Source organism: Neomonachus schauinslandi, chromosome 3 (assembly GCF_002201575.2).
Source record: "Neomonachus schauinslandi chromosome 3, ASM220157v2, whole genome shotgun sequence".
In the NCBI taxonomy this organism is placed as follows: Eukaryota; Metazoa; Chordata; class Mammalia; order Carnivora; family Phocidae; genus Neomonachus; species Neomonachus schauinslandi.
Window position 1 is genome coordinate 159,383,860 of NC_058405.1, and position 24,755 is coordinate 159,408,614.

At 35.8% G+C, this 24,755-nt stretch overlaps 1 protein-coding gene across 1 annotated transcript in view; it reads right to left on the bottom strand.

Moving 5' to 3' along the window:
• Positions 1-17,591, bottom strand: part of TRAK2 (trafficking kinesin protein 2) — a 45,517-nt gene extending 27,926 nt beyond the window's left edge. The window contains exons 1-3 of the mRNA XM_021703354.1: positions 17,528-17,591; positions 9,355-9,644; positions 1,086-1,280 (exon numbers count right to left, since the gene is read on the bottom strand). Coding sequence (XP_021559029.1) covers positions 1,086-1,280; positions 9,355-9,445 — 286 coding nt within the window. The 5' untranslated portion in view covers positions 9,446-9,644; positions 17,528-17,591. The remainder of the gene's footprint in view (positions 1-1,085; positions 1,281-9,354; positions 9,645-17,527) is intronic.
• Positions 17,592-24,755: the final 7,164 nt, after the last annotated feature.

Consider the following 24,755-nt stretch of genomic DNA (forward strand, 5'->3'; position numbering starts at 1 on the left):
ACTAAACTTATCCTGATGAAATTTCAATGTGAAGTTTCTTCTCACAAATCTAAAAATGCATGGGACAAAGACGGATGGAAATAAAAAACAAGCACTTCTCAGAAAATCTCAAGCAAGCAACTTTTTTTTTTTTTTTTTGCAAGCAACTTCTCAAACGTGGAAGTTAAGAAAACCTTAAGAGCTTTAATTTAATATTCAGCTACTTACAAGAATTATTGAGGAAGAAATAGTTTTATTTAAGTCCCTTGATATTCTAATTCAAGTTTAAACAACGTTTACAATTTTTTTTTCCTGAGCAGTAAGTAACCTAGTTCTAGGAAAACTACCATTAGAAGTTAATGATTACTATGAAAATTAGTATTTCACAACAATCACTAAAGACACTGAAGCGCTCACTGGGAAAATGTCTAGGAACTGATGCAATGTCATGTCTAACTCAAATGAGAAGAATTTTACAAACATATCAATGTTGAACTTACAGACTTTTTATATCCTAATAGCTACTATGCACACAACATTTTTATAGTGGATGAATAAAAAAAAGTCAGCTCAGCCTGAAGCAGATGTTTGGAATGAGGTCAAAAGCGAAAAGGTCTCCATAGTTTAATTATTAAAACTACTTATGTATCCCAAAACCATGCTTCTTAATGACTGACCTTGTTCCTGTGACAGTGTTTAACAGAAAGTATAAAGTAAGATAGCTGATGGCTCAGGATATCAAACTACTGGGATAATAAATGTTTTGAGATATAAAGGATATTAAAATTTTAAATTAAAATTTCAACTACTTTTTTTTAAGTTCCTTTTTCTACTCAGTTTGAGGAAAGTATCAAATAAAAGAAAGGAGAAATGGAAACATCTGAGTATTGCTTGTAACCCCAGACACTCAGAGTCATAAGAATGACAAACTTGCTGCATTCAGACATAACACAGAATCATCTCTTTCTGTTGTGAAATCAGTTTGAGTTAAAGTAGGTACACAATTAACAATGCCTAGGGATGCCAAATGTTTTAAAAGTCAACACCAAGATACTTATGATCTTTATTTCAATGGACAAACTCTAAAAGGGTAAAAAAATACTCACTCATATAATGGAAAGTCTCTTCAGCAAGGACTGGAGAGAGGGCATCAGACGCATGCTGCTGCTGGTGTGGGGACTGAGTCCAGTCTTGATTTTCATATAGAAAGAGAGAGTCTACTCTTAGCTTATACTGGGGTAGCTGTTCTTCCAGCAGACTCACCAGCTCAACTTCAGGGAGATCCTCATTGGAGCAGACATCTAAAAAGGAGATTCCATGTAAATGAAGCCAATATATTCCAATTTACTAGGCTACAGAGAAAACATCAGTGAAATTAGTTTGCAAAGTAGGATAACCAAAGAAACACTAGCCAGGATAATTTCTCCAGTGATTTTTATTAATATATGTTGGTACTATAATTGGTCTTTCTCTAGGTTTCTTTAATATGAAAACTTCTATGTAAAAATAATACCATGAATTTTAATTACACCCTATTTAAAAATATATTGCTTGGTGAATATAACTATGTTTTTAAAAACTAAAATGAATTTGAACAAATTTCTTATTTCCTCCTTATCAGTTTCTTCAGTGTTGCTTAAAAGAGAGCTGATCTCAAATAACATATATGCTTGGGGGAAAAAGGCAACACAAAACAATGAGCAGAAAATAGCTAGTTCAAAAGGAATAAAATGACATGTTCTTTAATAACAAAATTTGAACGCTGTGGGAGGATTCTTCAAAATTTGGAAAAATTACATTTCAGTATATTCTTACAGTAGCTAGATATCAAAAAATTAACATTTATTGGTTAAATGTTAACTAGTAATGTTAACATTTCAGCACCGTGTTCCAGCACGAGTACTGGAATAAGTACTTTATCATTTTTATTTTGAAAGATGTGGTACATATGAAGTCCTGAATACCTTTCACATCATACTCTCACCTACACACCTCTAGCTACCTTCTGCATACATCTCTGAACACACTTGGCTTCTCTGCCTTTATGTGTTTGCTCTTGGCTTCCTGTTCCAAATACTGCCCCCCATTTAACACTTCCCAAATTTAGCAGTTTACAGAAAAAGTAAATTTATCCCTTTTAACATGCTTAAAATAAAGAAAATACAGGATGTCATATCAACCCTCACACTTTATAAAGAGATCTGGTATTTCCTTTGTGGGTGGTATAAAGAAACATATGCTTACCCTGGCAAAGAACAACAAAGTTCATTTTAAGAAAGCGTATTTTAAAAGAGTAAATTTCTACTACTTGACCTTAACAGTGACATTTTAATAAATCAAACACGAGTAAACTGACAAGATCACATACCCCTCTTTACCTAGGACAAGCAGTGACTTCATAATCACAAAGATGAGTTACATAATCACAGAGATAAGGTACATTAAAAATTTTAAATACAGTTCTAAAGAAGCTCTCAACCCTTAGCAGGTCTTTTTAAAAGCCCTAAAAATACAACCAAATTTTATTACTACAAATTCCATGTGATCATCCAAATTTGTCCTGCCATAAATATATCACATACAGATTGTCAGTTTAATACCTGAAAGAAAAGAAGTTGACTATAAACACATGCCGAGCTATAAACAGGCTTGTGGGCAATTCAGGAACTGAAGAACAAAATTTAACATTCATTAAAAGAGCTTTTATGCCCTATAAACTGTCTTTTACTTTATTTTATTTTATTTTATTTTAGAGGACAGCTCTTTCATTTTAATTGCTTAGCAAATCTTTAGTGTAAATGACATTTTAAAATCTTTACTGCAATTCCTTCTCTGTCACCTCCTCTTCACCCCACAACATATTTAACAAAATCGCTAACCATCTAAATTTTAATACGCATTAATGAAATTCTGTGAAAATTCAAGGTTACCAATTCCCTACTTCCAAAAGGTACTTTTAAAAAGGCGTATACAATCAAGGTTTAGTAGATTAAATATCCTGACTCGCTCCCTCTATTTGCTTCTGTATTTCTTTCTTTTTTTTTTTTTTTAAAGATTTTATGTATTTATTTGACAGAGAGAGACAGCAGTAGAGGGAACACAAGCAGGGGGAGTGGGAGAGGGAGAAGCAGGCCTCCTGCCCAGGAGGGACGCTTAAGGCAGACGCTTAACGACTGAGCCACCCAGGAATCCCTCCTTCTGTATTTCTGATAATGTACTATTTACTACTCTCCTGATTATCCAGTCTTAACAACCCTCTTGCTAACATTTTATCTTCCAAATGTCCCCTCCATATGCCCACTTTTTTTTAGCCACGTTGTGGCCATTTAGATTCAAGGACTCCTTTTGTTTCTCTTGAAGAGCCTCAAAACTGGTCTGCCCTCTTACACTCAAATTTTCCTCCATATCTTCATGTCCACATTATGTCACTCTCCTACACAGGCTAAAAGAGGTCTGAATCTCATCTAGCCATTGGAGAAAAACCCTACGAACAGTTGGGATAATCAGTAAAGATCTTAGAAAGGCCATGCTTACTCTTAGTAGGATTAAATTAATGCTAGAATAAAGCATACTACAGTATGATCTAAAGTGTGATCTAGAGGCTCACCAAACAAAAATTAAAAACAAGCCTCAAAAGGATGGACCTTATTAGAAAGTAACTTAAGGACCCATCAGAACAAATTTTAACAGTCTTCCAAGGAAGACAACAAAATCTAAACATCTAACAATGTAACATTCAAAATAGCATTTGATAAAAGATTATCAGATATGCAAAGAATAAGCAAATTGTAATCCATTACCACTTGAAAAATGAGTCAATAGAAACAGGCCCAGTAATGACAAAGGTGATAAAATTCGTAAACAATTTAAAAACAGCTATTATTAATACACTCAAAGATTTAAAAGGAAAATACAAACTTGATGAAAAGAGAAACAGAAGCTATATCAATCTTTATAAAACCCAAGTAGAACTAAAGTATAATATCTAAATTGAAAAACTCACTGGATAACATTAACAGATTAGACATATTCCAGAAGAAAAAAAACAGTAATAGACTTGAAGGCATAGTAATGGAAACTACCTAAAATGAAGCATAAAGAAAAAAAAAACTGGGGAAAAAATGAACAGATCATTAGTGATTTCTGTCATAGTATCAAACCGTCTAACATACATGCAATTGGAATCACAGAAGAGGAGAAAGGCAGAGCAGAAAGAATATTTGAAGAAATAATGGCTGAAATCTTGCAAATTTAATTAAAACTATAAATCCGTAGTTCAAAGAAGCTCAACTCTAAGCAGAATAACACAAAGAAAATCCAAAGAGAAAATCTTAAAAGCAGAGAGAGAGAAAAAAGGACACATTACATTTGAGGGGACAAAGACAAGAATAATCTCATCAGAAGCAAGGCAAAGTAAATGGCAAGAGATGCCACTGAAGTGCACAGTCAACTCAGAATTCTGTACCAGTGAAAACACCTTTCATAAAAGGTGTAACAAAGACTTTCTTCAGACAAGCATAAAAGTGCAACTATTCATTGCCAGCTGACCTATATTACAAGAAATGTTAAACTTCCGGAAAGAAGATACAAAATGCAAAGTTCAATCTACAAAAAGAAGTAAAAACTGACAAAACTGGCAAATCTGTATGTAACTATATAAAACTTTTATTTTCATTTAATTTATAATTGACTGTTTAAAGTAAAAATAACAATTAATTATGTATATAACATGTAGATGTAAAAGACACAGCAACAATAATACATAGGATGATGAGGGAAACAGAAGAATACTGTTGTAAGGATGTCACTTTATGAAATAGTATAATGTGATTTGAGGATGTACTGCAATAAGTTAAAAATGCATATTGCAAACACAGAGCAACCACCTAGAAAAATGAGAGGTATACCTATGAAGTCAATAGTGGAATTAAAATGGAATCCTAAACAAAACAAAACAACAAAAATCCAAACTCAGTTCAAAAGATTGAAGGAATGGGGGAAAAACAAAGAACCACTACGTGGAACAAAGAGAAAACAAATGATAGTACAGGGTCTACTGACTCAACCAAACTGATAATTATATTAAATGCAAATCGTCTAAATACCCCAATTATAAAGTAGAGATCGTCAAACTGAATTAAAAAAAAACAACGATCTAACCATAAGCTCTCTATAGGAGATGTTCTTTAAATATTCAGGTAAGTTAAAAGTAAAAGGATGAAAAATGCTATCATACTAATTCTACACCAACTCTTTTGAAAAATAGAGGCAGGAATATTTTACAACTCATTTTATGAGGCCAGCATTACCGCAATACAAAAATCAAACAGACTTGCAAAAAAAAAAAAAGTACAAACCAATAGTTTTCATGAATGGGACACACACACATACACACAAAACATTAATAAATCAAATCCACAATCTATCAGAAGGATAATATATCAAGACCAAGTGTGGGTTTTCCCCACAAGGTTGGCTTCAAAAATAGAAAAAATTCAAAAATAGAAAAAATTAAAAATCAACAGAATTCACATTTAACAGATTAAGAAAGAAAAACCATCTCAGTAATGGAGAACAGGCATTTGACAAAATTCAGCACCCATTCATGACAAAAACCTCTTATCCAACTGGGAGAAGAAAAACAATTCTCCAATTTGAAAAAGGCCATTCTAAAGAAAATTAATGGTGAGACTGTAACTTTTCTCCAATATTGGAAATATGGCAAGGATGTTTATTCTCATCACTTTTATTAAAAAATATACTGAGATCCTGTACTATTCAAGGAGGCAAGGAAAAGAAATAAAACACATCCAGAATGAAAAGGAACATGCAAAACTGTCTCCATTTGTACACAACATTATGGTTTACGTAGGGAATTCTAAGGAATCTATAAGAAAGTTAATAAAACTAAGCTGGGCTACCCAGGTGGCTCAGTCAGTTAAGCAACTGACTCTTGATTTCGGCTCAGGTCATGATCTCAGGGTCATGAGATCGAGCCCCACACTGGGCTCTGTGCTAAACATGGAGACTTCTTAAGATTCTCTCTCTCTCGGGTGCCTGGGTGGCTCAGTTGGTTAAGCTACTGCCTTGGGCTCAGGTCATGATCCTGGAGTCCCGGGATCGAGTCCCACATCGGGCTCCCTGCTCAGCAGGGAGTCTGCTTCTCCCTCTGACCTTACCGCCTCTCATGTTCTCATTCTCTCTCTCTCTCGCTCTCAAATAAATAAAATCTTTAAAAAAAAAAAAAAAGATTCTCTCTCTCTCTCTCTCCCTCTGCCCCTCCCCTAACTCCCCCCATTGGCGTGTTCTCTCTCTCTAAAAAAAAATTTTTTTTAAATAAAAAAATAAAACTAAGTAAAGCAAAGCTGCAGAATACAAGGACAATATATAATCAATTTCATTTTTATACACCAGCAGTAAACACCTGGAGAATGAAATGAAATAAAAAATGCCATTTACAGTAGCAGAAATAAATACAATTTTTAAGATTAAATTAAATAAAATGTGTAACACCTGTAAAATAAAAACTATAAAATACTGTTAAAAGAAATTAAATAAGACCTAAATAAATGGAGAAATATATCGTGTTCATGGACTGGAAGACTAAATTGTCTTAAGATGTCAATTCTCTGGAGTCTATGTAATTTACCATTCAATTGGAAATTGACAAGCTGACTCTAAAATTTATGTAAAGATGTGAAAGATCTTGAATGGCCAAAATAATTTTTGGAAAAAGAAACAAGAGCAAAGAGAGTTTATACTACCTGATTTCAAGACTTACTGGAGTTACAGAAATCAAAACAATGTGGTATTTATGTAAAGACAGACTTAAGGATTAAAGGAACACAGTGAAGCATCCAGAAATAGAACCACACATGCATATGCAAGTGATTTTTCAATGAAATTACCAAGATAGGGTAAAAGACAGTGTTTTCAATAAGTGGTGTACAAACAACAGAACATTCAACTGAGAAAAAAAATTTGGACCCTAACCTCATTTCATATGCAAAATTAAGTATAAAATGGACCACTCACCTAAATGTTAAAACAAAAACTATAAAACTTTTAAAGAAAACAAAGGAGGGTGCCTGGGTGGCTCAGTCGGTTGAGCGTCTGCCTTCAGCTCAGGTCATGTACTCAGGGTCCTGGGATCGAGCCCTGTGTGGGGCTCCCTGCTCAGCGGCGAGCCTCCTTAGATTTCTCTCTCCATTCCGTCTGCCCTCCCCCTGCTCATGCTCTCTCTCTCTTACTCTCTCTCTCAAATAAATAAATAAAATCTCAGGGTCCTGGGATCAAGCCCCGCCATCTGTCGGGCTCCCTCCTCAGCAGGGGGTCTGCTTCTCCTTCTCCCTCTGTGCCCTCTCACTCTTTCAAGAAATAAATAAAAAATCTTTATTAAAAAAATAAATAAAAGAGAATAAAGGAGAATATCTTTGTGATCTTGAAGTATGTGAAGATTTTTTAGAAACAACACAAAAAACTTTAAACTATTATGAAAGCAAAAATTGAAAACTAGACTCCACCAAAATGTAAAACTTTTGCTCTTCAAAAGGCATTATTAAGAAGATGAAAAGGCAGGAGCCCCTGGCTGGCTCAGTCGGTAGAGCATAGGACTCAGGGTTGTGAGTTGGAGCTCTACACTGGGTGTGGAGATTACTTAAAAACAACAACAACCAAGATGAAAAGGCAAGCAGATATGGGAGAAAATATCTGCAACCCATTTATCTAACAAAGGATTTACATCTAGGATATATAATAAAGACATTTACAATTCAATGTAAGAAAAACTTTACAATAAGCAAATGATTTTTTTTTTAAGTTTTTTTTTTTTTTTAAAGACTTTATTTATTTGAGAGAGAGAATGAGAGAGAGAAAGCACATGAGAGGGGGGAGGGTCAGAGGGAGAAGCAGACCCCCCGCCAAGCAGGGAGCCCGATGTGGGACTCGATCCCGGGACTCCAGGATCATGACCTGAGCCGAAGGCAGTCTCTTAACCAACTGAGCCACCCAGGCGCCCCAATAAGCAAATGATTTGAATAGACAACTCAAAATAAGATCTTGAAATGGCCAAATAAGCACATGAATAGATGCTCAACATCATTAGTCATCAGGGAAAAATAAACCCACAAAGAGATATCAGGATGTACCTACTAGAATGGCTTCAATCAAAAACACTGACATTACCAAGTGTTGGTGCTGTAGAACAGAGGTCAGCAGAGCAGGCTCTAGTCTGCTGCCTCTGCCTGATTTTGTAAATCAAGTTTTACTGGACCACAATCACATTTGTTCTTTTATATATTGTCTATGGCTGTTTTTCTGCTACAACAGCAGAGTTGAGTAGTTGGCACTTCAGCAATAAAAATGACTGAACTACTGATACATACCATAATGTGAATAAATCTCAAAAACATTTTGCTGTACAAAAAAGCCAGACATGAAAGACACATATTAATTTATATGAAATTCTAGAACAAGCAAATTTTATCTATGGTGACAGAGAGTGGATCAATGGTTGCCAGGGGCCAGTGGTTGAGAGAGGGGGGCTCTGGGTACAAGGGAACTTTTGGGGGCACAATAAAAATGTTCTACAACTTGACTGTACTAGTGGTTACATGAGTGTATTATGTATTTGTGAAAACCAAACTGTGCACTTAAAATGGACACATTTTATTGTATCTTAATAAAGAGGTTACAATAAAGCTGAATAAAAAATGGAAAAAACTTTGGGTTTGGATGGATTTCAGAATTTTTTGGAGTTTTAGAAAAGTAATGCTATGTGTGTACTGTATGATACATAACAACTCCAACTGGTTTTGTAGCAGCACCCCATATTTAAATACATTAATACCTTGTCAGCAAACAAATATTCACACTAAGTGAAATAAGTCTAGAAATAGCTACAAAGGTCAGGTTTTGTGCACCAATGAATTTTAGAACCAAAGTTTAGAAATAACTTTGGGTGTTCAGAGTTTTTTTGACTTGGTCTTACAGATGAGGGCTTACGGGCTATAGCTGTGTTTGAATAACCTATATGTCCTGAGAGCTTCTTAAGTGTCACAAACTGTTGTCAGGTGTTTGCAGGGTATACAAAAAAGCAACTCTGTCCTTGTGGAAGATACAAATAGAAAGAGAAGAAGGGAAGGTAAGTATGAAGCAGGTCCAGCTGACCAGGGCTCACACGGTACAGAAGAATCCAACATAGACAACATATAACACACAACGCAGATTTTGATAATTCAGTAGGAGACCAGGAGAAGGAAAGATTAATTCGGTTGGTCTTTCAGGAGATCAGGCTGGAAAGTGAGGCCAGGATTTCATCATGGCAGATTTTACATGCTAGGAATAGCTTTTCAATATTTATTAAACTGGACTTACCAGTGATACTCTCTGAGTCTCTGTGATTGATATTCATGAGGTTTTCTTCACCTATTGGTGATGTAAAAATGGCATTCTGTGATTGATTCATGCAGGATCCTTTCTTGCTTTGGTTGACAAGGACAGCTTTGGTATGAATCAGAGTAAAGGAAATCCATTAAGCCATTCAATAACAAAATGGATCTGGTTGTACAGATATTTTCTTTTAAACAGCTTTTTTCTGATGAGTCAAATGACATCTGCAGCAATGAGTGCTCTCATGTGATTATCATACCCTGGAGAGTCATGACCTAAAACAAAGAACACATCAAGTGACTTTAGAATTCAGCATACTTTTTAATAACTGCAGTCCAATTACCTGGAATCTCTGTCATTAAGAATGTTTTCCTAGTGATACATACAACATGGATAAATCTCAAAATAATTATGTTGGATGAAGGAAGTCAGACAAGAAGAAAATATATATGATTCCATCTACCTAAAATTCTAAAAATGTACATCTACCTACAGTAACAGAAAGCTGATCAGTGGCTTCCTGGGGCTGGAGAAGGGATTACAAAGGGGCAGGAGAAAAGTTTTGGGGATGATGAATATATTCATTATTGTGGTGTATGGTGAGGTTTCACAATTATATACACATGTCAAAACGTATCAAATTGTTCATTTGAAATACATGCAATCTAATAATAAATTATATTAATGTTTAAAAAAATTTAAAGATAATCAACTGTTTAAAGTAAAATAATAATAATAATAATAAATGTATTATGGGGTCTGCAACATATGCAGAAGTAAAATGTATTACAATAATAGCACAAAGACCAGGAAGAGAAAAATGGAAATATACGGTTAAAAGGCTTTTATATTATACATGAAATAGTAAAATATCTCTTGAAGGTAAACTGTGATAAGTTAAAGCTGTATACTATAAACCCTAAAGTAACCAATAAAATAACTCAAGATTTACAGATAATAAAACCAACAAGGGAGATGATATAGAATAATATATAGAGTTTCTCAACTCTGGCACTACTGATATTTGGGGATAATACTTGGTCATGTGCATTGCAGGATGTTTAGCAGTATGCCAGCAAAATACTCTCCCCAGACCCTCTCCCAGTTGTAAAACCAAAAACGTCTCCAGACATTGCCAAATCTCCCCTGGTAGGCAAAATCACTCCCAGTTGAAAACTACTGATATAAAAGATGCTCAGCTTCACAACTAAATCAAAATGTAAAGAAACTATTTTTCACCTATTAGATTAGCAAACATTGTTTTATTATATTCATTGTTGGAGAGGGTGGAAAAGCAGCACTCATAATGTTGATAAAAGTGCAAACTAGTACAAGCTTTCTGAAAGGCCATTTGGCAATGTCTACCAAACTTTTAAATGCACATACACCATAATTCAACAATTCTACCACTAGGAATTTATAATATGGATATACTCATTAAGTATGACAAAATATAGGCACAAGAATGCCCATATGGTATTTTTTTAAAGTATAAACACACAACTGGAATGAAAATATCCATAAAGAAATGGTTTAATAATGGTACACAAACGAATGTAATGCATTAAATATGTGTGTGTACTTGTTATCAGTTAGGAAAACGGTTCAATACTAATTATAAGCCTGGCTTTAAATCAAAAGACAGTCTCTACCAAATAGTCTCTACTTAGCAACTTGCAGCTTCTATTTGTGGCTAATTCATTCTCATGCATACTATTTTTAGGCATTGTAAACATTCAGTGTTTTACAAGCGTTACCCCCCAAAATGGAAAGGAACAAAATAAAGGCATTAAAAGGACTGAAAAATGGTCACTGAGGTAGAACAGAAAAGCATTCTTAGTAAATACTAAGAACGAGAGTTTCAGAGATGAAATGAGCAACAGAATTAAACATTACAGGGCGCCTGGGTGGCTCAGTTGGTTAAGCGACTGCCTTCGGCTCAGGTCATGATCCTGGAGTCCCGGGATCGAGTCCCGCATCGGGCTCCCTGCTCGGCAGGGAGTCTGCTTCTCCCTCTGACCCTCCCCCCTCTCATGTGCTCTCTGTCTCTCTCATTCTATCTGTCTCAGATAAATAAATAAAATCTTTAAAAAAAAAAAAAAAAAAAAAAGAATTAAACATTACAGAAAAGGCAAAGGAGAGATTTCGTTTAAAAAAGGGGGTAATAGGACCATAAAATCAATATTAACCTTCTAGAAACCAATTTAGCCAAGAAGTTGGGCCCAAAGCTAGGCTGCAAGGAGTAAGGAAGTGAGATGGTAAGAATGGAATTTACTGAGTACAGACCAGGATTTCCATTACCAACTTTCAGGTTTACATGGACCAGTAAAATTTCAAAAACTTCTGTGGTTATTGGCATAGGGTTGCCTTTTTGAAAAATACATTTTGTAAGGAAAAAATATAAAATGGAATAAACAACAGTTCTTCCCAAAAAAGGAGTTTATAATTTTACATTGACATAACAAAAATTTAATTTTTCTATATTTGAATTCAGAGAATTTTAATAAAAAAATTTAAATTCTATACTAAAAGGCAACTTAAGGAATAGGAGAAGATATGTGCAAATGACATAACTGATAAAGGGTTAATAGCCAAAATATATAAAGAACTTATAAAACTCAATACTCAAAAAACCCAAATAATCCAATTAAAAAGTGGGCAGAAGACATAAACAGACATTTTTCCAAAGAAGACATACAGATGACCAGTAGACAAATGAACGGATGCTCAACATCACTCATCATCAGGTAAATGCAAACCAAAATTATAATGAGGTATCACCTCACACCTATCAAAATGGCTAAAATCAACAACACAAGAAACAACAGGTGTTAGCATGGATGTGGAGAGAAAGGAACTTTCTTGCACTGTTGGTGGGAATACAAACTGGTCTGGCCACTGTGGAAAACAGTATGGAGGTTCCTTGAAAAGTTAAAAATCTTACGATCCAGCAATCGCCTTACTATTTACCCAAAGAATACAAAAGTATTAGTTCAAAGGGATACATGCACCCCGATGTTTATAGCAGCATTATCTACAATAGCCAAATTATGGAAACAGCCTAAGTGTCCATCGATGGATTGATGGTTGGATAAAGAAGATGTGGTATACACACACACACACACACACACACACACACACTGTAATATTACTCAGCCATAAAAAAGACTGAAATCTTGTCATTTGCAATGACATGGATGGATCTAGAGCATTATGCTAAGCAAAATACATCAGAGAAAGACAAATACCATGATTTCATTTATATGTGGAATTTAAGAAACAAAACAAATGAACAATGGGGAAAAGAGAGAGAGAGAGAGAGGGAGAGAGAGGCAAACCAAGAAACAGACTCTTAACTATAGAGAACAAACTGATGGTTACCAGAGGGAAGTGGGGTGGGGGAATGTGTGAAATAGGTGATGGGGATTAAGGAGTGCACTAGTAATGAACACGGGGCATTGTATGGAAGTGTTGAATCACTATATTGTACATCTGAAACTAATATAACACTGCATGTTAACTAACTAGAATATAAATAAAAACTTTCAAAAAATTCTATTCTACATGGAACTGTTTTCTTGAAATATGTCTGTCAATACAGCAATCTGCACTAGCCTGTGCAAAATGAAGTTAATACTCAAAAGTATTTTTTTTTAGGTACTTTAACTCCAGTTGTCAAAAATTCATTTTCATATCCAGGATCAGTCTACTGTATGCAACTGAATTCTTCCCCGTGTACCTTATTGTCCAAATTGCCATTCTTAAATCACTCACTGCAAGGGGAATGGAATTAAAATTGGATGAAACCAATAAAAATTTATCTGCCCACCCCCACACCCAGAAATTGGGAGGAGGAAGAAAACAACCTCCCCTGAAGTATATGACCACCAGGTATTTGAACAAAATCTCAACTAGGGGTTCCGCCACCAAAGAAGTGAGGGAGGAGATGATGATTCTTGAGTAGGCAACCAAAACCATCTACTACATAAGTCTTTATGTCACCTATGATCTTTACCAAAGTCTTTTAAATTATAATACTCCAGAGACCCCGATTTTAGATTATAAACCCAGCAGTATATTTTTAAAAATAGAATGGCAATACAAATATAAGAATAAACACGGTAGTGTATAAGAGGCCTAGTGCATGGTCAGCAAACTACTGTCTGAAAGCTGAATTTGGTCTGCCACCTGTTCCTGTATAACCTGTGAGCTAAGAATAGTTTCTATATCTTTAAATAGTTGAAAAAATCTCAGTTAAAATGTTTCATAATATGTGACAATTATATGAAATTCAAATTTCAGTGTCATAAATAAAGTTTTACTGAAACACAGCCAGACTCATTTGTTGATCCACTGTCAACTTGGTTGTTTTCATGCTACAATGGCTGAGCTTAGTAATTGTAATAGAGAACTTACAGTCAGGCAAAGCCTAACATATTTACTATTTGACCCTTTATAGAATAAGTTTGCCAACTGATCTAGTAGTAAAATAATTCAAGCATCAAATAATCATCTGTCTAAATCAATGATTTCCTTGATCAACTTCTTAAGCAGGGAATTCCCCCTACATTTAGATACTTATAATTAGATCACTACCTCTAGAAGAATTTCAGTAATGAACAGACTTCTTCTTTCTACACTTACAAGTGTATTTAAAGTTATTTCAATTTCTAAGAAAGCATTTTTTAAAACATAGTAAGTTACAAATTTGCTTGTGAAGAAAGAAGTAGAGAGAGGAAGATAAGGAAGAAAGAAGAGAGGGAGGAGGAAGGGGATGAAAAGGGAGAGAACAGAAGCAAGTGCTTCTCATACTGGTCCAAACTGGTTTTTAAACAGAACTATGGTTCTTAACCATATTTTAATCAAAGAACATTGTGAAAATCTAATGATAACCTTGGGACATTCTACCTGCCAGACACTTACCCACTAGCTGGTTTAATCTTTAATATTTACATTAGCATTCATATTTTTTCTTTTTTTTAAATATTTATATGTATTACATAGAAAACAGAAAATAAACTGTGTAAGTTTCAACTATGGACTCTAGATCTTTAGAGGATCGCTTTTTAATTAGTTTTGGAGGTAGTGTTAATTGTTTAGTGTTAACTCTAAATACAAAAATAAAGAAAACCAAGTTGAATATAGAACTAAGTCCATCTTCAGAGTCATGCAGGAAGAATCTAGACCTCCAGAGTAATCCAGGAACCTGCCTAACATGAACAGTGTGCACCAGGTCAGGGATGATCTGCAAATGATATGTTCTTCCCAATGACTCTTTAGAACTAAGTAAACCCTTTGGGTATGCCTTGGTCTAGATCCGAGCTCCTCAGTAGGATTAGCGTGGAGTAGCAATGCTGAGTATAAAACAATGTATGCACCTTGGCATTAGACAAGCCTGAATTTTCATCTTATTTACTGGTTTTCTGACTCTGGCACATTATTTAACAGTTCTTCATTGTAAAGGTGAGAGTGATAATTACTCTTTATAGGGAGGGTCAGGTATGAGAACTAAATAAAAAATAGAAATTCCTAGTTTGGTACTTGACATACAGTAGACACTAACATGCTCATTCCCTTCAGCTTCCCCCTTCTGTTTGGGCCTGAACAAAAGATGATGTCTTCTGCCTAATATTAAATTTCTGGCTCAACAGCCAACTCTAAGCTCAGAATAGCTACCCTGTTTATGTAACAGATGCAGTTTAAAGACTGAATAGTCTTCATATAGAAAGAGAAAAGGACTAAGCAATAAAGTGACAAGTGCCTTATAAAGCAAGAAAACTACTGAGGGAGATTACTACTGAAGCTCATTCCTTCAAGGATTCTGGGGAAGGGCTGTTATAATAAAAGCCTTAACTATAACTAGTACATTTACTCATAGCACAGTAGTTATATTAGTTTCGTATTGCTGCTGCAACAAACTACCACAAATTTAGTGGTTTAAACCAACACCAATTCATTATCTTACAGTTCTGGACATCCAAGGATGGAGTGATTTCAATGGACCAAAACCAAGGTATTGGCAGGACTGTGCTTCCTCTGAAGGCTCTAGGGAAGAATCCGTTTCCTTGTCTCTTCTAGCTTCTAGCTTCTGCATTCCTCGGCTCAGGGGCCCTGCCTGCACCTTCAAAGCCAGCAGCACAGCATCGTCAAATCTCTCTGCCTCCACTGCTACGTAACCTTCTTCGGACAAATCACCCTCTACCTCCTTCATATAAGGACACCTATGATTACATTTAAGGCCCAACTAGATAATCCAGGATAATCTCCCCATCTCAAAATCCCTTCTGCAAAATCCCTTATGCCATAGAAGGTAATATTCATAGGTTCCAGCGGATTAGGATCTGGGTGTCTTCAGCAGCCATTAGTTAGCCTACTACAGTGGTTAAGAACATGGATACTGGAGCTAGACTGCTTATAGTTGAGTCCCAATTCCACCACTTACTAGTTGTAGGATGGACAAATTACTTAATCTTGTTTTTTCATCTGCAAAACGGGTCTAATAACGAGGTCTACTTATTTGGTTGCTATGGGGATTAAGTGAGTTATGAGAGGATAATAGGAACACCTATTACAAGAGGGAATTACAAGAGTTAATACATGTAAAGCTCTTAGAACAATGCCTTAGATTACAGTAAATGCTATGCAAATATTAATTTTTATTTCTATCATCACCAAATAGTACTATTTTATTGTCTTTACTGTTATTGTGCCTTATACAAAGTTGGGAACAATGTAAACCCTACTCTTGGCCACTAAATGGCATCTTCTCTTAACGTAAGAAATCCCATTTACTTCCTGTCCTGTAACAAGTGATGTTAGTTTAGTGCCATTAATTTCTCTTTCTACCTCTCGATGCATGAATAAAACAGAAAGCTTGCAGAGCCAAAGTCCTAAATGTAGTAGAACTTCTGGCAAACTCTGGCAAGCACAAACAACACATTTTCAGTGCCCTTCCTAGTTTGTACAACATATTCTTAGTACTTCCTTGAGCACCAACCGTTTTCTATGCTTGATCTTTATTCATTCTTTTCAGGAACAACTTCACTGCTTTTCTTCAATCAACCAAGCATGCATTATTTAACAAGAAGCCAGCCTTTATAATTCATGCACACGTAGAAGAAAACAGAGTAAAACAGCCAAGTGACTTATTTAAACAAGATTAAGACTTAAAAAGAACAACCAAAACATGTCATTGATACAAATATTGCTGAAGAAAACAACATGGCTAATGATTTAGTTTAGCCTAGCCATGGAAACAAAATGGTCAACAGTGTATACCAAAATATAGGTCCTGTGCCTTAAAAAAAAAAATCTTAACTACTTCCTTAAAACAGCATATTATGGCCAAAACAGCCTTACAGAAAAGGCTAAAACAATTCAGAGAAACTTCATCTTAACAGAAGCACAGAGCCTAGAATTAAAGTAAACATAAAAGACTTTTTAAAAAGATTTTATTTATTTGTCAGAGAGAGAGAGAGAGCACAAACAGGGGGAGCGGCAGGCAGAGGGGGAAGTAGGCTCCCTACTGAGCAAGGAGCCCGATCTGGGACTTGATCCCAGGACCCTGGGATCATGACCTAAGCCGAAGGCAGATGCTTAACCGACTGAGCCACCGAGGCGTCCCTAAATAAAATCTTAAAAAAAAAAAGAGTTGGAAAAAAAAGCGGGGGGTGGTGTCACTACCAAAATCCAACCTGAGGAGTGAGCAGCAGAGCTCACAACGGCAGAGACCACATAGCAACACCAAGTCTAGCTGCACTAATGTGCCCCAGTATATTACATTGGCTATATTCAGCACAGCTGTTCTATCAGCAGTTATAAAGGTCACCCTTAGGAAAAAGGAATTGTGTCCAGCAAATACTTTGTCCCTCTTTTTTAGTGATCTTTTTTAGATTTAAAGATCAGTAGGGTTGGGGCATCTGGGTGGCACAGTCAGTTAAGCGTCCAACTTTTGGTTTCCGCTCAGGTCATGATCTCAGGGGCATGAGATCAACCCGCTGGCCTCTGTGATCAGCGCGGCATCTGCTTGAGGTTCTCTCTCCCTCTGTCCCTCCTCCTTGCTCTCTCTCTCTCAAACACATACATACATACATACACCTTAAAAAAAAAGATCAGTAGGGTTTCAGAATATGAAATATATGGGGACAACTCTACTTACAAACAAATTGGATTCCAAAAGGCTGTTAAATCCATGAGTTTCAAAGTCCAAAACCATGAGTGAGATTTAGGCTTACGGGCTCCGCATTGCCTCCTAACTATATAGTTTGGGCATTTTTAAAAACTGTCCTGTTTTGTTTACAATGAACATTTGCTGAGGAAGGCAACCCCTCCCTGCCACAATCTCTACCAACATGAGAAGGGAGTGAACCTCTGGCAGCTAAGGAATCCACACCAGAGCTTCACCTGCAGATTAGGAAAAACGGTGAACCCATGGTGCCATCTGTGGTTTTTGATAAGTTTCCACAACAGCACTTGCATTCACCATGCTTAGTCTTTAAATTCTTTTTTTTTTTTTTTTTAAAGATTTTATTTATTTATTTGAGACAGAGAGAATGAGATACAGAGAGCATGAGAGGGAGGAGGGTCAGAGGGAGAAGCAGACTCCCTGCCGAGCAGGGAGCCCGATGCGGGACTCGATCCCGGGACTCCAGGATCATGACCTGAGCCGAAGGCAGTCGCTTAACCAACTGAGCCACCCAGGCGCCCTTAGTCTTTAAATTCTTGAACTCCTAACTTTAACTGAATCTTTGACTAAATAGGCATCCCACTCTAACAATGATCCGCTGCCAAAACCATTTCAAAAATTCACATTTCTTCACCTTTGGCTGTCAATTGCACAGGTACGTTGTTTTTCATGGCCTTCATAATCATTCTTATTGTCTAATCATATATTTAACAGGTGTCATTTTCTCACTTTCAATTTTTTACACTATTTCTACTTTCGTGTCCATTAATCAATCACTAGCATTTCTTTTAGGGACAAAATGGGGTTTGTAATATTTATAAAATACCTCAAAACTATATATATATAAGACAAACATGCTACAAATAACAATAATGGCTGAACTGAAAATGACCATCTGATGATGATCAGCAGAGCTGAATCTGCTCTGGAGTGTACTCTGTCCCTAGCCAGAAAGTTCCTAAATTATACATTTTAAGCAGATGAGTTTGCATTTAAAAAGATTTATAAAGAAAGTAAACCTACCATGCAAGAACAGGGCTTTTTGTCCTATACATTTCGAGATAATAATTTTAGATGTCTTGTGCTTGACATTTCATTTCAAGCCAAATATTAAAGGTCTAAAGAAAATTTCAGCCTGATGTCTTGTTTGCAAAGGATAATGAATTTACATTCATCTAGCCCAAAGTAATCTAGCCCAAACTACTGAAGTGGAAAGGGACACTGTTTCTCTGTACTTTCCTCAACAAATAATGAGTAGCAAGAGAATGTGTGACAGCTAATAAGTATTTGTGATTCATCAGGGTCTTCAAATCACTAAGAACTAAAATCACCACAGCCAATACTGAAGAAGGTTTTCTAGATAAGGAACCACTTGTGAGTCAATGATCAATTTTATAGAAGAGCAGCCACATTATACAACTGTGGCTGCACATTCCCTACTTTACCTTTTATAAAGTTAGGCAAATAATCCAAAAGCAAAAAAATATTAGGGGCGCCTGGGTGGCTCAGTTGGTTAAGCGACTGCCTTCGGCTCAGGTCATGATCCTGGAGTCCCTGGATCGAGTCCCGCATCGGGCTCCCTGCTCGGCAGGGAGTCTGCTTCTCCCTCTGACCCTCCCCACTCTCATGCTCTCTCTATCTCATTCTCTCTCTCTCAAATAAATAAATAAAATCTTTAAAAAAAAAAAAATATTAGACTTTTTCAAGAAAGCAAGGTCTAGTCATTATCAAAAGCCATTTTGTTTCATATTTCACATTTATATCCTCATCAAAGTACAATGACAGTTAACAAAATAGTACCCCAATTATGAGGAAAAGGTTAAATCATACTTCCATAACTACTCTTTAAGAAGTTATGAAAACAGGATTTAAAAGAAAATATCAAAAGATAAATTTTACCCATCTGGAAAATTCACACATCCAATGTGCTGGAGTACCAACTATGGCATCTAATAAAAGGTTATCATTATCACTGGATTTTATTTTCAAATCTTAGAAGTACAATATTAACAATATTAAACACGTTAGTAGATGTGTTTCCCTTTCCAATTTGACCTTACGATGAATTACATATATTGGTATTCAAAAGTTAAATAGCACCTTTGTATTTGTAATGGACACATATTATACAACTCATTTTTTACAGATTCTTATTTAGTTCTCCATATTCCCTAATTAGTAATATTAAAATTGAGAAACCTATGCTTAGATAACTTAATCCCTCTATGCCTCAGTTTCCTCATTTATAAAATAGGAACAATCATAGTATCTTTCTCCTAGGTTATGGGGATTAAATGAGTTAATATTTATAAAGCATATATAACAGTGTTTGAACAGTAAACATTATTTATGTGTTAAATATAATTTAAAAGTTAAATAAAGAGGTAGAATTATAAAATACAAACCATATCAGGGTGCCTGGGCAGCTCACTTGAGTGTCTTACTCTTGATTTCAGCTTAGGTCATGAACTCAGGGTCGTAAGATCATTTGGGCTCCGCGCTTAGTGGGGGGTCTGCTTGAGATTCTCGCTCTCCATCTCCCTCTGTCCCTGCCCCCTCCCTCTCTCTCAAATAAATAAATTAATTAAAAAAAATACAAACAATACCATTTCATGATACCTGGTTATCTGGACATAGAAGATTCAGGATTCAGACCAGTTCCTACCCTCCCACATTGTTAACAGCTCTACTCTCAAAAAGCACATGCTCTTATAAAAAGCATGGCTATATATCTCACCTGGCACTGCCACCTAGCACTAATTCAGGAGTTCTAACAATTATTCTTACCTAAGGTAATCGTTTCTTGTCACTAACTACTGGTGTTAGGGAAACTCTCACAAAAATTTCCCCAAATAAAAAGCCCATGGTGAGAATGCATGATGGGAGTATAGCCATTCAAAGGAACCAACAGAAACTATGTAGTCAAATTAAGTATATATGTCCCCTAAGATCCAGCAATTTTGCCCGTGGTAATTACCTATCTCAAAGAAATTCTCATATCACCCTATAAAGAGACATGTAGGAGACTGTCTCCTGTATTGCTATTAGTGATAGTAAGGTGAGGGCCTACTTGCTAGAGAGCAGATTGGTAGAATGCAGTGGATACATGCATGGAGCAACACAGCCCCAGAAATACAGCGCTGAGTGAATAAAGCAAGAAGCAAAATTAGAGAGCTACCATAATGATATTTACACAATAAATTAAATTTTTTTCTGCATTAAATTTATAAGGATATTAAAATGCTTGCCTTGTGGGCTGGAAAGTGGGGGAAATTTGAAGCAAGGTATAGGATAAAAGGGAAATTTAAAAAAAACCTATGGAAACCCTACTGTTCTTCTGGCAGACTGCTTCTCATATAATTATTCTTGTGTCTCTTCAATTCTTAAAATTTGAACATGTGCCTGAACAGGAAACATTTGCTTTATATATTACACCTACCTAACTAAAGCAGTGTAATTAGATTTCAACTAAAGAAATATTGAAAAAAAAAAAAGTGAGATTGGGCCTCAATAGTGGCATTTTCAAGTGCTTGGTTATCTAGTAAAACTTTGAAGGGAAAAACGTTTAAGTTCAAAGACGGTAAGAATTTAAAAGTAGTGAATAAGCTACATTTCTTAAACTTCTTTCTTATCTGATGAAAATCGGCCATAAGCCACCCTGGAAATTTCCATTCAGTTTCTCTCTCTTTAAAACACACAAACACAACACACAAAATATGCGTATGTACACCTTTGTTTCTCATTATAAAGTAATATATTAATTCAAAAAAATTCCAGGCAGTAGAGAAATGTGAAGAATCAAATGAAAGCTACTTGTAATCTTTTACCGTCTTTCATTAGGAGACATAATGTTAACATGCTGTTTAGCAACCTACTCATTCATCTTCCCATGTCAACATATTATCAATCTATGCCATTATTTTAATGTGAATTACACAGTACTCAAAATATACAATTATATAAGCACTGACAGTTTCCATCAGTGACTTCCTAACAATTAACAGGTCATTCATCCACTTTATTTATTTTTTAAGGATTTATTCATTTATTTTAGAGAGAATGTGCGTGAGTGTGGTGGGGGAGAGGCAGAGGGGGAGAGAGAGAGAAAGAGAGAGAATATCCTCAAGCAGACTCCCCACTGAGCATGGAGCCCCGACTTGGGGCTTGATCCCAGGACGCTGAGATCATGACTTGAGCTGAAATCAACAGTTGGATGCTTAACTGAGCCACCCAGGCGCCCCTATTCATCCACTTTAAAACTCAAGAATCCACAACATGGGTCAGCAAACTTTTTTGTAAAAAGCCAGGTAGTAAATATTTTAGGCTTTGCAGACATATAAGGCTTCTATCACCAATTATCTTTGTTTTTTTTTTCAACCCTTTAACAATGTAAAAACCATTTTTAGCTCGCATAACTGGCTGAATCCATAGGCTATAGTTGGTTGACCTCTGGTCTATACCTCAAATCATAGTATTTTGCACCACAGAATATAAAAAACTGCAATGACACCAAACTTTTACAGAAAATGCAATAAACAGCTGAATAAGTATTAACAACATTATCTTTTCAAAACTCTACTACTAGACAGGAATTCCATCTTTTACTTGACATTCCAGCATGACAGTAAGTATCGGAAGAAATAGTACAGATGTAAAATCCTTAAGATAGAATTGCCTACTAATTACACATCCCTAGTTTTATGCCTTTTTCCATCACCCATTTTTTTTCAAACTCGTTTCTATAAAAAATCATGATTGGCTTAGAAATATGAAAAACAAAGCAAATTATTATCTGGCAGTCAAAAATAATTTAGTGATATCATATGGTAGTTTAGTCAAAGAAAATGGGATAGAAAATACCTCAAAGATACTAAATAAACTCAAACCTCAAAAGGGTACACTTCAGTCTCACATTCACAAAATCATGTTGATTTATTTCTCCAAGAGAAAGAACAACTTGACACTTAATCTCTATCTGGAATCCTATATCCTTTTAAGAGAGCACTCTCTTCTCTGTATGATCTGGCAAAAGAGCTACATGATGTTGTATAGTATATTCAATTCTAATATTGCAAAAGCCTTTTTTTTTTTTTTAAGATTTTATTTATTTCTTTGACAGAGAGAGACACAGCAAGAGAGGGAACACAAGCAGGGGGAGTGGGAGAGGGAGAAGCAGGCTTCCCGGAGCAGGGAGCCCAATGCCGCGCTCGATCCCAGGACCCTGGGATCATGACCTGAGCCAAAGGCAGACGCTTAACGACTGAGCCACCCAGGTGCCCCAAAAGCCTTTTCAAGATAGGGTTTTCTTAGAATTTCTAAAGAGTGGAGACTGAGTTTAGTATGAGTTATTTAAATATTTGAAAGTTTGATAAATGGAAAAAATAAGATTTACTAAAAGGGTTATTATTATTACATTATACCTAATAAGGTACACATTTCATCATCTTAACATAGGACAGCAGAGCTCCTCTTAGGAGCTTTTTGTTTGGGAAAATACACAGAAAAGCCACTTGTGGAAGGTGAGGCCTTGCAGCATCAAAAGGAAGGCTAAACTGCTCTGCATAAGACTAGGGAAATAACTGCTTTTTCTTTCTCTGGAGAGGAAGAGAGAAGGCAAGGGAAAGGAGCCCCATCCAGATGGCAGGAGCTCAGAGGCCAGAAGAACATCAGCAATTTGCAGAAATCTTAGGGAGGGTTTTGGTTTCCCCATGACACGAAACTGAAGGTTCAAACCAATCATTTAGGTTTTAAAGGGTCTGTCTGGACACTCAGCTGACATCTGGGTTATAGACATATTAAAATATTTGTTCACAACAGCAGTTGGTGTCAAGAATTTATATTCTGGGATATTAATAAAATCACCATAGCTATTATATTTTAAAAATCTTTTTTTTTTAAACAGAAATTTATGTCCTTTTGATTAAAAAAAAAGGAAAAAACATTATAGGTCTTCAAAAGTGAGTAATGCAGAGTAAATGGCATTACAGAGTTTGGGATTTTCTGTTCTCTTAATCAAAAATGGGGGGAAACACCTTGAGCAAAGACATTTTATACAACAGATTCCACAAAAAAATATGTACTCTATTTCTAGAACCAAATAAATCCTTCCCCAACAAATCAGAAAGTATTTTCTTTCAATGTTGACTGGTAAAATTTAGGTATTAGATTAAATCAAGAGACATCATCACCTGAAAACCTATAAAGAGTTCACAAAAGATTAAGAAACTGAACAGATGTAATCATGCTGGCAGACTTAAGAGTATTACTGTATAATCTGCTCTTCAGAGCTTACTTTCAAGTAAAATAGCTAAGAAGACCCCTTGAAACACCACTTTAACACAGCAGTAGGATAGGTAAATACAAATTTTAAAAACAGAAATAATTAAATAAAAGGCAGAAAACCCATGTCTTCCTTTCTTTTTGTCCCCTCTAACAATCAAATGTAAACTTGCTTTTGGTGGCTTAAGATAATCCTAAATCCTTCAGTTATTTTAAACTTATAATACTTAAAAGCCTTCCAAAGTAGAAGTTTCCAAAAAATGCCAAAAGAAAAACTGTAAGCACTACAGCTCTTCAGATCAACAAAGTAATCAGTGGCAACAGGACGTGCAATCTTATATGACCAGGAACAGGGTGTAACTTAAAATGGGGTGAGTGGTCAGGACAGAATATTATAAACATATATACTTCTAGAATAATTTCTTTTTTAAAAAAAGATTTTATTTATTTACTTGAGAGAGAGAGAGAGTGCACACACAGAGGGAGAGTGAGGGAGAAGCTGAGCAGAGCCTGATGTGGGACTGGATCCCAGGACCCTGAGATTATGACCTGAGCCGAAGGCAGACACTTAATGGACTGAACCATCCAGGAGCCCTCTAGAATGATTTCTAGAATTCTGCATATCTAGACATATAACCATTTCAGTACTGTAATTCTACAAAGAGACGTTCAAACTACATTGAGGTTTAAATATTAGTCATTGTTTTCCAAACCAGTTGTCACAACTCCAGCACTTCAAGATAAAGGGGAGAACTGACATGAAATGGATGATTCTGGTTTGCCAATGAAATTCAGGAACCGAGTAAGAACAGATCAATTTTTTGAGCTATGGCTGTTATCTGCCACTCAGGAGACAATTAGAGTGAGCTCGTTGGGCACAGTAAGTAGGCCGCTGCGAACATTTAGGAACCCTCTTTCACCA